The 14,766-nt window shown below is 45.0% G+C and overlaps 1 protein-coding gene and 1 long non-coding RNA gene across 19 annotated transcripts in view; one reads left to right on the top strand and one right to left on the bottom strand.

Moving 5' to 3' along the window:
- The window catches only part of LOC106843833 (cell adhesion molecule CEACAM1-like), a 135,498-nt gene that overhangs the window by 118,488 nt on the left and 2,244 nt on the right, over positions 1-14,766 (top strand). Inside the window, exons 1-8 of one of the 4 annotated variants that reach the window (XM_014861048.3) lie at positions 198-411; positions 1,314-1,670; positions 5,317-5,595; positions 6,006-6,260; positions 7,538-7,816; positions 12,402-12,528; positions 13,266-13,318; positions 14,014-14,045. In XM_014861048.3, the coding sequence (XP_014716534.3) occupies positions 285-411; positions 1,314-1,670; positions 5,317-5,595; positions 6,006-6,260; positions 7,538-7,816; positions 12,402-12,528; positions 13,266-13,318; positions 14,014-14,045 (1,509 nt within the window). In that variant the 5' untranslated portion in view covers positions 198-284. Of the gene's footprint in view, positions 1-197; positions 412-1,313; positions 1,671-5,316; positions 5,596-6,005; positions 6,261-7,537; positions 7,817-12,401; positions 12,529-13,265; positions 13,319-14,013; positions 14,046-14,766 lie in introns of those variants that run through there. The other 3 variants (XR_011498575.1, XM_070499128.1, XM_070499129.1) reach the window with 3 other exon arrangements.
- LOC123281330 (uncharacterized) overlaps positions 1-14,766 on the bottom strand; it is a 222,573-nt gene that overhangs the window by 63,487 nt on the left and 144,320 nt on the right. For 14 of the 15 annotated variants that reach the window (XR_011498598.1, XR_011498599.1, XR_011498595.1 and 11 more), the window contains one exon: positions 1,357-1,443. The exons of the other annotated variant lie outside the window; for it this stretch is intronic. This is a non-coding gene — a long non-coding RNA (uncharacterized lncRNA). The remainder of the gene's footprint in view (positions 1-1,356; positions 1,444-14,766) is intronic. 15 annotated transcript variants of the gene reach the window in all.

A 14,766-nucleotide genomic window follows, 5' to 3' on the forward strand; every position in this document is an offset into this window, starting at 1 on the left:
TGTCCAAATAAGGGTGTGTGTGTGTGTGTGTGTGTGTGTGTGTATGGGGGTCTCAGCTAAAGAGGGAGAGGCGTCTGCAGTTCTAGGAGAAGTAAAATGTTGACAGAAAGGAAAAAGGAAGGAGAAGACAATGGAGGTAGGAATAAAGGGAGAGAAGGGGAGGGCCCTGGGCAGAGATCCCACCCCTGGTGCATGTGACCCAGTGAGGCACTCCTGCCCCAGGAGGAGAGTCAGCACAGAGGGAGGAAGGACAGCAGAGTTTACTCATCGGGACAGCAGTGCTTATGAGACTTTCTGGAGCCCAAGCTCTTCTCACAGAGGGAGGGACAGAGCAGGCAGCAGACACCATGGTGCCCCCCTCAGCCCCTGCCCACAGAGGGCCTGTCCCCTGGCAGGGGGTTCTGCTGGCAGGTGAGAGGGGATGTTTCTCTGAGGGTGGCCCAGAGGTTGGGAGAACAGAGACTGCTGCAGTCTCCTCGGGAGGATGGGGCTCTGAGTGAGGACAGAGGACTTCTGCTTGGACCTGAGGGGACACGACACAGGAGCAGGGGAAGATGGGGGGAGGGGACTGAGGAACAGGAAATTCTCATGATCTGGAAGTGGTGAGGGACAGGAATATCTTAATCGATGTATGTTTTTCAAGTTACATTTTGAAAAATAAGACAATAACTATATCAGAGTAACACTTCAGAAAAAAAACATAACTCGGGGCACTAAACATTGTCCTTCTTCACAAAGCTCAGAAATCAGCAAAGAAACACCAGATGTAGAGAGCCCTGGGAAAACTCAGTCATGCTTCCGCAGGTGTTTGCAGCCTGTTCCAGGCACCAGGGGTACAACAAGATCAGAGAACTCCCTGCCCTCACAGAGCTCATGTTCTATGGGGAGGAAGACAGACAAGCAAAGAGATCTAGAATGTGATGTCAGGGACTCACAAGTGTCATGAAGGAAACAGAGCAGGGAAAGATTGAAAGGAAAGACAGAGGGTCCTTAGAGCACCTCAGGGAAGGCACCTCCCAAGGATGCCCTGAGAGTGAGCAGGGGGCTGAGGACAGTTGGGGAGTGAGCCAGGCAGACATCTGGGAGGAGTATTGGGAACAGAGGAAATAAGTTCAGAGGGACTGAAGTAATGGTGGTCATGCTCCTGACCTTGACCAGTAGGAGACACGAACACATGTACATGCACACACACATACACACACACACACTCCAAGTCTAAGAGATGAAGAGTCCTGCTCAGGACCCAGGGCCTCATCTTTCCTTCCCAATACATAGGTCCAAATATTGATTGATTTCTCTCTCTTCCCTCCTAGTCTCACTCTTAACCTGGATCCTGCCCACCACTGCCCAACTCACTATTGAATCGGTGCCATCCAATGCTGTCCAAGGGAAGGATGTTCTTTTGCTTGTCCACAATCTGCCTGGGAATCTTGGAGCCTATGGCTGGTACAAAGGGGACAGAGTAGATCCCGATCAACAAATTGTGTCCTATGTAATAAACACACTACAAACTACCCCAGGGCCTCTATACAGTGGTCGAGAGACAATATACTCCAATGGATCCTTGCTGTTCCAGAATGTCACCCAGGAGGACACAGGATACTACACCCTACAAGTCTTCAAGGCAAATTTCCAAACTGAAGTAGGAATGGGACAGCTCCGCATATACCGTGAGTGATTCCTCTCTGACCTCTGGGTTTCAGGTGGGATGAATTTTACTTCCCACACACAGGACTGACAGGCCTGACTGTGCCTACACCCCCCTCTGCATTATGTCCTGTGTTGAGGTTTAAGTTTTTAGTGTAAATGACACACAGTGGAGACAAACACCATAAGATCAGAATTCCTTTTCTGGATTCCAGCCTCCACAGACATTGTTGCAGAGAGAAGGACTAATCTGACGGGAATAACTCAGCAGAGGGAGATCAGTGTCAGTCCAGCCCCCTGGGCCCCTCCCTGTGAACATGACCCTGTAGGGCTTGGCCAAAGCTTGGCCTGTGGGGGCCCCTGGAATTCTCACAGGGAAGCTCAGCCCTGGGAAGCCCCTGCCCAGACACCTGTCCCAGGGCTTCTGACTCCAGTGACCCTGGGGAGCCTGTACCAGAGCTAGATTTTGACCTCCTGGGCAGGGTTGACTGGGAGGAATGACTTCCTGGCTGTCCAAGGCCTGAGGCTTTTGAGCTGGTCACCAGCCAGGGCTCATCCCTAAGAGCCACATCTGGGCAGAGGCAGAGCCTGGTCTTTCACTTGAGACTTGGCTTGGAGAGCACAGATGGACAAGGTCCCCAGGCCATTAGCCATGTGCCCTGGAGGCATAGGGGACTCTAAATAATGGTCAGTATCCCCAGGGAGGAACAGAGCATAGAAAATGCTCCTGGTAGCTCCTCATCCACAAGGGATCAGGCCCAGGGAGCTATCTCTGACGAATGCAAATAATATGGAGTTGCCTTTATTTGGCAGCTTCTCCATAGTAAGCTTTAGGTCAGGTATTTGGGGATGTTTTAAGGTTAACTCACAGATGACACGGTAATCCAGAGACAATTTACCCACTTTTATTTAGGGGAAACTGAGGCACAGGGAGATACGGTCATTGAATTAGGGTCACAGACCATGAACAGCAGATCAGAGTCACAAGATCTTTCTGCAGCCAGAATCCTGACCTCTCCACCACCCCAGGGGCCTTATTAAGCATCTATAGATCGCAAGACCAGCCGTTGGATCAGATGCTTTCTTCTTAGGGATCCACAGCTCAAGGTAGATTTTCTGGTCTGGGGAGTGACAGCAAATAGAAAATCAATCTGTTTTTACTTGAGAACTAAATTACCTTCATCAACAATCAGAGTCAGTGACAGGAATGTTCAGGCCTCCCCCTCAGGTGATCAATCCTTACTCTGCCTGCGCTGGACTTGATATGACTTGTTTCCTGATATATTGGTGTCACTCTCACTGGAGTATAAAGGAAAGGACTTTCCTTTCTCACTCCTCACTCTACACCTGCAGTCAGCACAGGTCCCAACTACTCAACTGCTCTTTCATGAAGGAGGCAAGGAATGAATGGTGAATGAATGAATGAATGATCAATAATCTCTTCAAAGACTGGAACCTGGATGCAGAATCCTTGAAGGTTATGGTGATACCTGATCCCTGTCTCCCCAGGGGCTGAAACCCAAGTTCCATCCCTCTGACCACTAGTCCCTAAGGCCTCTCTGAAAGCAGAGTATCATGATGACTGTGGGGCTGCTCAGCATGGGAGAGTTCTCAGGGCTGTTCTGGTCCTGCCCCTGAGGCGGCCACAGGCTCTTGGTCTGTGGGGTCTTTGAAGTCACTTATAGACCACACTGCTCACAACCTTAGATGTTACTGGCTCTCGTAGTTCCTTCCACGTCCCTCATCTTCCTCTCGCTTCATTCCAGCTGGGACTGCCACTGCTCTGCACAGCTTCCTCCACTCTTAAGCCTTCCATGGATTCTTCCACTAACACCTGTCATCAGGCCCACCTTCCCGGGAAATACTAAAGGACACAGAAATCAGTGGGAGCAGCAGCCCCTTGAGACTCCAGCACTAGCTAATTTCCCCAGGTCACCAAGAGAACAAGCTTCTGCTGTGACCCCATCCAAGGCTCTTTCCCTTCATGATGCCAATATGTGGAACATGCTACATGACAGGGATGTGTGACTCTTCAATCTACTCTCTACGTGACTCAACCAGAGACTCAAAGGCAGAAGGACAGGTCTGCAGACCCCAAAAGCTCACAGGCTCATTTCACCTCTTTGACTCCTGACTCACATCCTCATCCTGGTGAGGCTCCCATCATCCAGTAGTTCCTGAGACCTTCCCAAGGTGGGGTTGCCAGACCCTGCACTGTCTGACTGGTTTACTATTTCGCACACATAGGTCTTCATGATGACGCCTTTACCACAGGGTGGGTAGATGCTGAGATCCACCACCCACTGTGGTTTCACGTAGATTCTTCCCAATTTGGATGAATTCGATCAAACTTGTGTTTCCTGAAGTTGAAATAAAACTACATGCAAATGTTGGACTTTCTTCCAATTTAGCCTGATAGTCCATAGAAACTGTTGATGGGGACCTCTATCTTAAATTTACCACATATCCTTTTAAGTAATTTGGTAGCATTCTTCCCTTTATATTAAGACTTGCACCCTGATTAATTCTGTCCTTTTAACAGTGTCTCTCTCTACCCAGGGAGACAGTGATTTCAAACCCACTTTAGCATCCTCCTTTGATCATAATGTGATGCTGGTTGGACTGCAGAGCTTGCCCTATGACATTTAGTGCTTTCTAGAGAGACATTCCTCCACAAACTGGTTTTAGATCTTTGGGGCATTAATACTCATTTTCAATATAGAAACCAATTAACTTCTCAGATTTCTGTCTGAAAACTGTGTTTACAAATGGTCCATGAGAGCTAGATTCTCCAGCGCCACCCCCCCCACCCCCCCGCCCCGCCTTCCACTGGTCACCCCTTCTGCATTTCAAAACATCCACTTGCATTTCAGGAAAGAGGAACATGTATTTCACTGCCCTCTGCCATGGGAGAAGAGACTTTAAAGACCAAGGGCAGAGTACATAGCTCTGTTGCCCAAGCCAGCCAGCTCCTGCCTGAACTCCTCATTCTTTTCTGGATCATTTCTAGTCTTAAATCTGCTCTACCCTTTATGAAGTCACTGTCTCATGCCAGTCACCATGGAACACCTGGGCAGCCTGCCCCAATTCATGGCCCTGCAACCTGAGTACTGAATTGAACTCTGGGTTTGTTCCTGCTCTCCTTATATAGTATTTCTGCTCAAATACCCAGTTCCAGGCTATGCTCCTCAGTCTTCTCTGGGCTTAAGAACTGTAGAAATTCCCATCATTATCCATCTCTAGGATAATCTTGGAAAGCAAGGCCTCAGGGAAAACACATCTAGGCTGGGCAATGTAGGTCTCTGCAATAGAAAGGGCCTCAGCACCCACACTTTCAGGGTGAGGACCCCAAGGTTAGTGAGACAGTTAGTTGGTCAGTGAAGAACTAGAAGAAGCACTGAGTGGTCTCTGACTCCCTGTCCTGTGTCTTCCCATGACCAATCCTGATGCATATTTGACTTGGGAATGTCTCTGCTTTCTCCCAGATGTAAAACAGGCAGCCTGACACTCTCTGAGTGCTCAGATCCTCATGCATTTGCCTTGAGATACCTGCCTTATTCTTTTAAGGACCTGGGTTGGCTGAGAGGTGAGAGATGCCAACTCTGATTGAAGATGACTTTGGAGGAATCAAAGGTACCACACAGGTTATTCTCTCTGTTATCTGTGCAGCGGAGTTAACCAAACCCAACATCGCATGCAACAACTCCAACCCCGTGGAGCACAGGGACCCTGTAGTGTTAACATGTGAACCTGAGACTCAGAACACCACCTACCGGTGGTCGATCAACAATCAGAACCTCCCGGACAGCACCTGGCTGAAGCTATCCTCGGACAACAGGACTCTCACTTTATTCAACATCACAAGGAATGACACTGGACCCTATGAGTGTGAAACCCAGAACCCAGTGAGTGCCCATCGCAGTGACCCATTCTACCTCAATGTTCTCTGTGAGTAACTTCTGTCCCTACCTGACCCAGGCTGCCTGCCCAAATCCACACTGCCAGAGGCAAGGCCACATCCAACCTTCTCAGGTCCAAGTACACAGACCCTCATCCCTGGACCCCCAGGCTGGCCATGACTTCCAGTCTCAGGTAAACCTGGGCAGGCCAAGCCTTAAGCCAAGACTAGGAAGGGACAGCCTGCTCCTGCCTTTAGAGGCTCAGGGCCAGCAACCCACGATAGGAGAAACAGGTTAATGTCTCAGACTCAGGACGAGTGAACACTGAGGGGCCAGGATTGGGACTTTTTAAAAATAGGTTGTGACCCTGCTCAGAAGGATACTGTGGCCCTTCAACAGATCAGGAGCTTCTCCTTCCCCATGATTACATCACATGTGGCTTTATTTTGTTTGCTCCAGATGGCCCGGATGCCCCCACCATTTCCCCCTCAGACTCCTATTACCAGCAAGGGGCAAACCTCAGCCTCTCCTGCTATGCAGCCTCTAACCCACCTGCACAGTATTCTTGGCTTATCAACGGGAGGCCCCAGCAATTCACACAGGAGCTCTTTATCCCCAACATCAGTGCGAATGATAGTGGATCCTACACCTGCCTCGTCCATAACTCTGACACTGGCCTCAGTAGGACCACAGTCAAGACCATCACAGTCTCTGGTAAGTGGCTCCCTGGACCATCAGCACCAGGCTCTGAGGTGGAGTCTCTCTGGTGTTCAGAAGAAGAAGTTGTTTCCTATCCTCTGTCCATGGACAGAAGCAAATCCCAAATCTGTCCTTAAACCCTCCCACTACATCTCTGAAGATCCTTCACCCCCTTGCTCTGATTCCCCAGGGCAGGAGTGGGTCTAGCCTGAAACATGGGGAGGGGGTTCTGTCAGCCCCAGAAAGTCCCATACAGTGAAGGGGGCTTCACAGAGGGAGAGGAAAGGAGGTCGTTCTGCTCCTGGCTCACCACATGACTGACTCTGCTCTGATGCCATCTGTGTGGGACACGGGCATGTAGAGAAGGTACATGGGGGGCCTGACCTCAGTGGCCAAATTGTGCCACCCACTGACACCACAGTCTTTCTCCGGCCAGGCTGCAGTAAAATGGGAAAAGAGCAAACCTTGGTTCAGACTCCTCTGAACTGTCCTGTCTCTGAAGTCACCAGCTGTATGAGGCTGTGTGACACCAGCACATATGCATACCAAAGGAGAACAGTGAATAATGGGACACACTTGGAAAAATAGGTAGGTTCATTCATGAAGTCCCTTCATGGGACAGACTGGCAGTGCCAAAAAGTTTATAGTTTATAGAGAGGGCTAAGAGTACCAGCCTTTTGTTAAAAGTGTGACCACTTCTCTCTTGAGAGTCCCCTCTCTTTGATAGTCAGTCCACAGGCCAGGAAGTAAAAGTCCTATTCATGTTGAGAAACCGTTTCGATTGGAACTCCTCCAGGTCCTAAGGTCATGAATACTGGCTGGGCCATTCTCATCCTCTGATAAATTATTTAACAAAAAGGAAACGCCTTCCCTTCTCTGTTTAAAGCTACCACACTAGAGAGGGGGACTGATCATTCATAAATTCACAGAAAGCTCTAGCAAATGGTCACACAAAATCCAATGGGAAAATAAATTCCAGCTGATGATAGGATGCTGGACACAGGGGCTGAGAGAGTTTCCTGGTGCTCATGCTATGGAGATGTCCAGGAGAACCAGTCAGAGGTCATCCTGGTGTGACCTGGGGAACAAAGGAGGAGGAGCAGCTCTCTCCTTACAGATCATCACCAGAAAAAGGACCACTGTCCTTCTGCAGGGGTCTGGGCCATCCATCCCATGAGTCACCTTTACAGAGCTCACTGTGGGATCTGAGAACCGGCTCAGATCTCTGAGAAAGGAGTGAGGTCCCAGGCTCCAGGCCCACTGTCAATCAGTCACCTCCCGTTTCTCCACAGAGCCAGTGGCACAGCCCTCCATCCGAGCCAGCAACACCACAGTCACAGAACAGAAGGACATCGTGGTCCTGACCTGCCTCACTAGTGACACTGGGATCTCCATCCAGTGGTTCTTCAATAACCAGATTCTAGGGCTCACAGAGAGGATGGAGCTGTCCCAGGACAACAGCACCCTCACCATAGACCCCATCAGGAGGGAGGATGCGGGGGATTATCAGTGTGAGGTCTCCAACCCGGTCAGTTCCAGCAAAAGTGACATCCTCACGCTGGATGTGAAATGTAAGTGACCACTTGCCCCTATCCTACATCTTTCTGGGAGGATGACTCTAGCAGTGGTGTGCAAAATGGATACAAGTCATAGAAGACAGAGTATCCATCGAGAGACTATTACAGCAAACAGTATGGCAAAGTAGTTAAGAGCTCAGTCTCTGAATCGAATATATTAAGTTTCTTCTCCTGGGTCTGGCATTTACTGTGTGACCTTGCACTAGATTCTTTTTTCTCTCTTATCATTTTTTAATGAGGTAAATGTACATAACATTTACCATTTTAACCATTTTTAAGTGTATAGTTCAGTGTCCTTAGCACAATCGTATTGTTGTGCTACCATCACAACTATCCATTTTCAAAACTTTTTCATCTTACCATAGTCAAACTCTGTACCCAATGAACAACTCCCAATTTCCTACTTCAACCCCTGGTAACCACCATTCTGCTTTCTGTCTCTATGAATTTGACTATTCTACATACCTCGTATAATTGGCTTCAGATGATATTTGTCCTTTTGTGTCTGTTTTTTGGCAGTTAGCATAAATGTCTTCAAGGTGCCACCCATATTTTAGCATATATCAGAATGTCATTCCTTTTTAAGGCTGAATAATATTCCCTTCTTTGTATATATCCCATTTTGTTTATCATTAATATATACATGAACTTTTGGGTTGCTTCCACCTTTTGGCTGTTCTGAATAATGCTGCTATGAACATGGGTGTGCAAATATCTGTTCAAATCCCTGCTTTCAGTTCTTTGGGCATATATCCAAAAGTGGAATTGCTGGATCAAATGGTAATTCTCTGTTCAATTTTTTGATGAACTGTCATACCTTTTCCCACAGTGGCTACACCATTTTACAGTCCCACCAACAATACTCAGAAGTCCCAATTTCTCCATATCCTTGCCAACGCTTGTTTCCTGTTTTGCTTTTTTCTACAACAGCCATCCTAATGGATGTGAGGTGGTATCTCATTGTGGTTTTGTTTTGCATTTCCCTAATGATTAGTGATGCTGAGCATGTTGTCATGTGCCTATTGGCCATTTGTGCATCTTCTTTCAAGAAATGACTGTTCAAGTCCTTTGCCCATTTTTTGATTGGGTTTTTGTTTTTATTAAGTTGTAGTTCTCCATATATTCTAGATGTTAGTCCCTTATAAGATATACTATTTGCAAATATTTTCTCCCACTCTGTGGATGTCTTCTTACTTTGTTGATAGCATTCTCTGATGCACAAAATATTTTAATCTTGCTGAAGACCAATTTATCTATTTTTTCTTTTGTTGCCTGTGCCTTTGGTTTCATGTCCACGAAATCACTGCCAAATCCAAAGTCATGAAGCTTTCACCCTATATTCTCTTCTAAGACTTTTTATAGTTTTAGGTCTTACATTTAGGTCTTTGATCCATTTTGAGTTAATTTTTTGTATGTGGCGTTAATTAAGGGTTAAATATCATTCTTTTGCATGGATGTCTAGTTTTTCCAACACCATTTGTTGAAGACTGTCTTTTTCCCATTGGATGGTCTTTGCACCCCTGTCAAAAATCATTTGACGATATACGCAGGAGCTTATTTCTGGGCTCTCTATTCCATCGGTCTATATGTCTGTCTTCATGCAGGTACCAGACCATTTTGATTACCATAGCTTTGTAGTAAATTTTGAAATCAGGACTTGAAATCAGAAATTGTGAGTCCTCCAATATTGTTCTTTTTCAAGATTGTTTTAGATATTTGTGGTCCCTTGAAATTCCAAATGAATTTTAGGAAGGATTTTTCTATTCCTGCAAAAAAATAATGTCATTGGGATTTTGATGGGGATTGTATTGTATCTGTAGATGACTTTGGGTAATATCATCTTAACAATATTGTCTTCTAATGCATGAACAGGGAATGTCCTTCCATTTATTTATGTCTTTTTTTCTTTCAGCAATGTTTTGTAATTTCCAATGTACAAGTCTTTCACCTCCTTGGTTAAATTCATTCCTAAGTATTTTTTGCTTTGATGCTATTGCAAAAGGAATTGTTTTCTTAATTTCCTTTTCAGATTTTTTTGTTGTTAGTGTTCAGAAATACAACTGGTCTTTATTTTGATTTAGTTTCCTGCAACTTTGCTGTTTTCGTTTATTAGTTCTAACTCTTTGGGGGGATCGTCAGTGTTTCACATGTAAGTTTATGTCATCTGTGAACAAAGATAATCTTACTTCTTCTTACCAATATGGATGCATTTCTATTGCTTTCTCTTGGCTAATCGCTCTGGCTAGGACTTCCAGTACTATTTTGAATAGAAATCACAAAAGCAGGCATCCTAGTCTTGTTTTTAATCGTAGAACAAAAACTTTCCGTCTTTTACCATTGAAGATAATGTTAGCTGTGGGTCTTTCATCTATGGCCTTTATTATGTTGAGGTGGTTTCCTTTTATTCCTAATTTGAGTCTTCTTCTCATGATAGGATGTTGAATTTTGTTGAATGCTTTTGCTAATTCAGCCTGTTACTAGTTAAAATCTATTCAAATTTTCTGTTTCTTCATGATTTCATGGTAGCTTTTGTGTTTCTTCATCTAGGTTATCCAATTTGTTGGCATATAATTATTCTTTTAACTCTTAAAATTCGTATTATCTATAGAATTGATAGTAATTTCCCCGCTTTCATTTCTTTTAGTAATTCCGATTGTATTTTAGTAATTTGAATCATTTCTTTTTTTCTTAGTCTATCTAGTCAAAAGTTTGTCAATTTTGTTAACCATTTTTGTAGAAATTTTGGTTTTACTGATTTTCTCTGTTTTTCCATTCTCTACTTATTTATCTCCACTATAATCTTTATTATTTCCTTCCTTACGTTAGCTTTGGGTTTACCCTGTCCTTCTTTTTCTAGTTCTTTACATGTAAAGTTAAGTAGTTGATTTGAGATCTTTCTTCTTCTTTATGTAAGCATTTACAATTACAAATTTCTTGAACAAGATTCCTAACTTCTCTGAGTCTCATAAACCTCAACTGAAAATTGCAATAACAGTACCTGCTTCATGGTATTGTTTTAAAGATTTAATGTGATAGTCAATTAAACCCTTTCGAAAATGCCACACACAGAGGAAATGTTCCACAAGTGTTAGCTGCTATTATTACTACTATTGTCATAGACTCTATAAAGTCAGTAAGTTCTAGGGTCAAATCTCACATCCACATTTCACTAGCCATAAGAAAGTGGGTAAATTTTTCACCATTGTAACCCTCAGTTTTTCCATCCGTAAAATGAAAATAATGTCTATTTGACTGGGTTATTAAATGAATCAAATTGAGATATATATAAAGATATATATAAAGTATATATATAGCACAGAGCCTGGCACATAGTAAGTACTCCATAACAGTAGTTAACATTAATATTAATCATCAGCATTGAGTTGACTGGTGAATGCAAAGAAGTGAAAAAGAAGAAACAGATGCAAAAGGTGTTATATATTGGAGGGCATTACAGAAAAAAAACATTAAGACATGGTTACTGACTCAATATAGGAAAGGAAAAAAAGGAGTTGAGTACAAAGTTTCAAGCCTAGTGTGTTAGTTTTCATCTTCTATTATGCAGCCAAGATGAAATTAGACATACAAGAAATTTATTGGAGAAAATGCCTGTGAAGGAAAGTGGGGCAGGAGTGGGAAGAGCATGGGCGATTCCTCAAACCATGGTGCAGATCTGATCCCTGTTAAGCAGAAGAAAAGGAAGGCAGCTTTAGCTTGCAATGCAGCACTAAGAGAGTGTCCATAAGGCTGACAGGGAGTTCTTGAGCTATAGACACCCATCAGAGGAAAGTTGTTTCTCACAGACTTGGGATTGCTTTCATATTCCTGCTGGGAGCCTAGGGGAAGCATGGTCTCTGTGTAGTGAATGGTGATGGTGAATGGAGATGGTGAATTCAGAGTGCACTAGCCCAGGCCTTCCATCAATTAAGTCCCCACCACAAGAGACCTGAGAGGCACATATTCATGGCTGCCATGCTTGGTACACAGAAAAAGATGTAACCATGAAAAGGTGGGAAGTTACAACACACAAAAAGAGCCATCAGCCTTTCTCACTTTTCCAAAGCCTTCAAAAATTTCAATGCAGAAAGGCCAGGATGGAATTGAGGCAAGCCTGACCACCAACTTAGAAATACAGTGACAGGGGCCGGCCGGGTGGCGCAGCAGTTAAGTGCACACGTTCCACTTCAGCTGCCCGGGGTTCGCCAGTTCGGATCCTGGGTGCGGGCATGGCACTGTTTGGCAAGCCATGCTGTGGTAGGCGTTCCACATGTAGAGTAGAGGAAGATGGGCACAGATGTTAGCTTAGGGCCGGTATTCCTCAGCAAAAAGAGGAGGATTGGCAGCAGTTAGCTCAGGGCTAATCTTCCTCAAAAAAAAAGAAAGAAAGAAAAGAAATACGGTGAAAGAAAAAATTTGCAAGGATATAGTCAGCTAATTACCTCACTGCAAGCTTTCCACAAAAAATGTATTCCTTGAAGGAACAAGTAGAGATTACTCCATATTGAGCGTTATTTCCCAGGGCACCCCCCCACTGTAAAACAATGTCACCTTCATTCATTCTCTTTTCTTTCCATGACAGATGATCCAACACTAGGAAGTTCTGGACTCTCAGCTGGGGCTATTGGTGGCATCGTGATTGGAGTGCTGGCCGGGGTCGCTCTGATAGCAGCCCTGGTCTACTTTCTGTACATCAGAAAGACTTCAGGGTATGATGGTTTTTCTTAGTGTTTCACTTTTCTAAGGTGAACGACCATGCTTGGGAGAGGGAAAGAGACTTCAACTCTGTCTCTGGGCCTGGATCTGCTCCTCCTTCTTCCTAAACCTCTGCTTCTCGCACTAATTACTATGGGTTTCTTCTTCCCTGGTCTTTAGGATTCCTCTATGTCACTGTCTGCTGGATATGGTTATTCCTATCCACACCTGGCTTAGAGGGGGCAGTTCCAATTATGTTCCTCTGTTCCCCAGTCAGGGAAGCCAAAGTTCAAGAAGGAAAACAAATGAGGAAATGAAAGGAGGGGCAAGATAAAGGGAATCCTGTGCTCTGGGAACCATAGCAGCAGGAAGGAGGGAGGGATAAGACAGGAAGAGAACCTAAGAAAAAGCAGAAACAAACAAAGGCCTCTTGGACAATAAAGAAAGTGAGAAAACATAATAGCATCTACCTACAAAAGGGGAAAGGTGTCAGGGTAGAAGTAGGCTCAGAAGCAGTTGATAGATAATGGACCTAAATGTGCACACCCAGCAAACAGGAAAGGAGTAAACACTAGAAGGAATCAAGGGTAGACTGTGGAAGGAGCCCCTGAGGGGAAAGGCAGTACCCACCATGGTATAGATGAACACTGAGGAGCCCTAATGAGTTATCTGTTGACAGTCTCCTTCCTCACTCAAGGAGCAAAGATCCTCTGCTTGGGAATAGCAGTCACAGTGTCTGATATTTATTTAGGGCAAGTGACCAGCGTGATCTCACAGAGCACAAAACCTCAGCCTCCAACCACAGTAAGTAAAGCCACTCCCCCAGTGAGAACTGTTGTGTTCTACCACGTGCCCTCACACAGCAGTGAATTCTGAATTCCCAAACCACTCCCTACCTTCTGAATTTTTAGAGGGGATCTCCATTTCCCAAACTTAAGTTGGCACAGGTGCTCACAACCTTCCTAGACACAAAAGATTCCCTGAGAGAAGGCTCCAGGAGAGACGCTCACTCCACTTAGGCTAGGCAGGACTGAGTAAGATGGACATGTTTCCAGGAGCCATTTCCTCATCCATACTCCTTTCCCTCCTGCCTCTTTATGGATGTGGGCATTCTCCTTTGGTGAGAGGTTCCCTGTCTTGTGGTGCTCTGGGTGCTGTGGGCCTCAGTGCCCCTCCTTGCCACTGAAGCTCATTGCTGAGAAACATATCAGGGAAAAAATCAAGCCCTTGTGGCCTGAAGAAATCTTCAGAAGTGGATGGAGGTCTCCTCTGGCTCTACTCCTGGCCCTCCTCTGGTACTAATGCCCTGGCTCTGGATCACACACTCTGAGGGAAGCCAATTCCTTAAGTGATCATGTGCCACCTCCCCTACTCCACCCTCCCAACACCTGCCATCTCCTTAAGCTAGAAATCACAACAGCTTAGGAACACCATTGTTCTAAGGACACAAGTCAGCTTTGTATTTCTATTGGTTGGTAACTCTTCTTTTGCTTTCCCAGGTCAGGGCCACTCTGACAATTCTCCTAACAAGGTAAGCAGGGCCAGTTTCACTGGTTCACTTTCTCATGGAAATATCCCAGTGAAGAATGGGTTATTCTTGAAAATACTAATGTGAGACCAGGTTTGGACCAAAGTTCCTCAATGCAGCAGCAAACAAAGAAGTGTTGGTAACAACTCCCATGAGTCTACCTCATTGCAAACATGTGGACTTTGGAATTATCCCTATCCTGTGTTTGAATCCTGGCTGAGACTCTTAGTAGCTCTGTGTCCTTGGACAAATAGCTTAACCTTTCTGATTCTCGGCTTTGTCATCTCAGAATGGGCATGCTGCCTACTTCAAAGAAGAGGTGAAGGAATTCAATGACATACAAATGTACAGCACCCAGCACAGTGCCCAACACAAGGAAGGCCTCAGTCATTCTCCCTCCTCTACCTTCAGGCTGACTCTGCTCTTACTCTCAAAGGATAATTTCCCTTCTATTGGGTCTGAGGTCTTAGTTCCTTTACTTTATAATACTTTTACCAAGTTTTATTCATCTTATCCTTTCAACAGTGTGCACATATATACTGAAAAGTGCTTAAATAATAAGTATATTTTAACAATGTATGAATTTTCACAAGTAGAACATACTCACGTAAGCAGCACCAAAATCAAGAAAACATGTCATCCCCTAAAAAAAACCTGCAGTTACTTCCCTGCAAAGAGAAATCACTATGCTGACTTCCAATGCACTAGATTTGTTTTGCCTGTT

This window comes from Equus asinus, chromosome 26 (genome assembly GCF_041296235.1).
Source record: "Equus asinus isolate D_3611 breed Donkey chromosome 26, EquAss-T2T_v2, whole genome shotgun sequence".
NCBI lineage: Eukaryota > Metazoa > Chordata > Mammalia > Perissodactyla > Equidae > Equus > Equus asinus.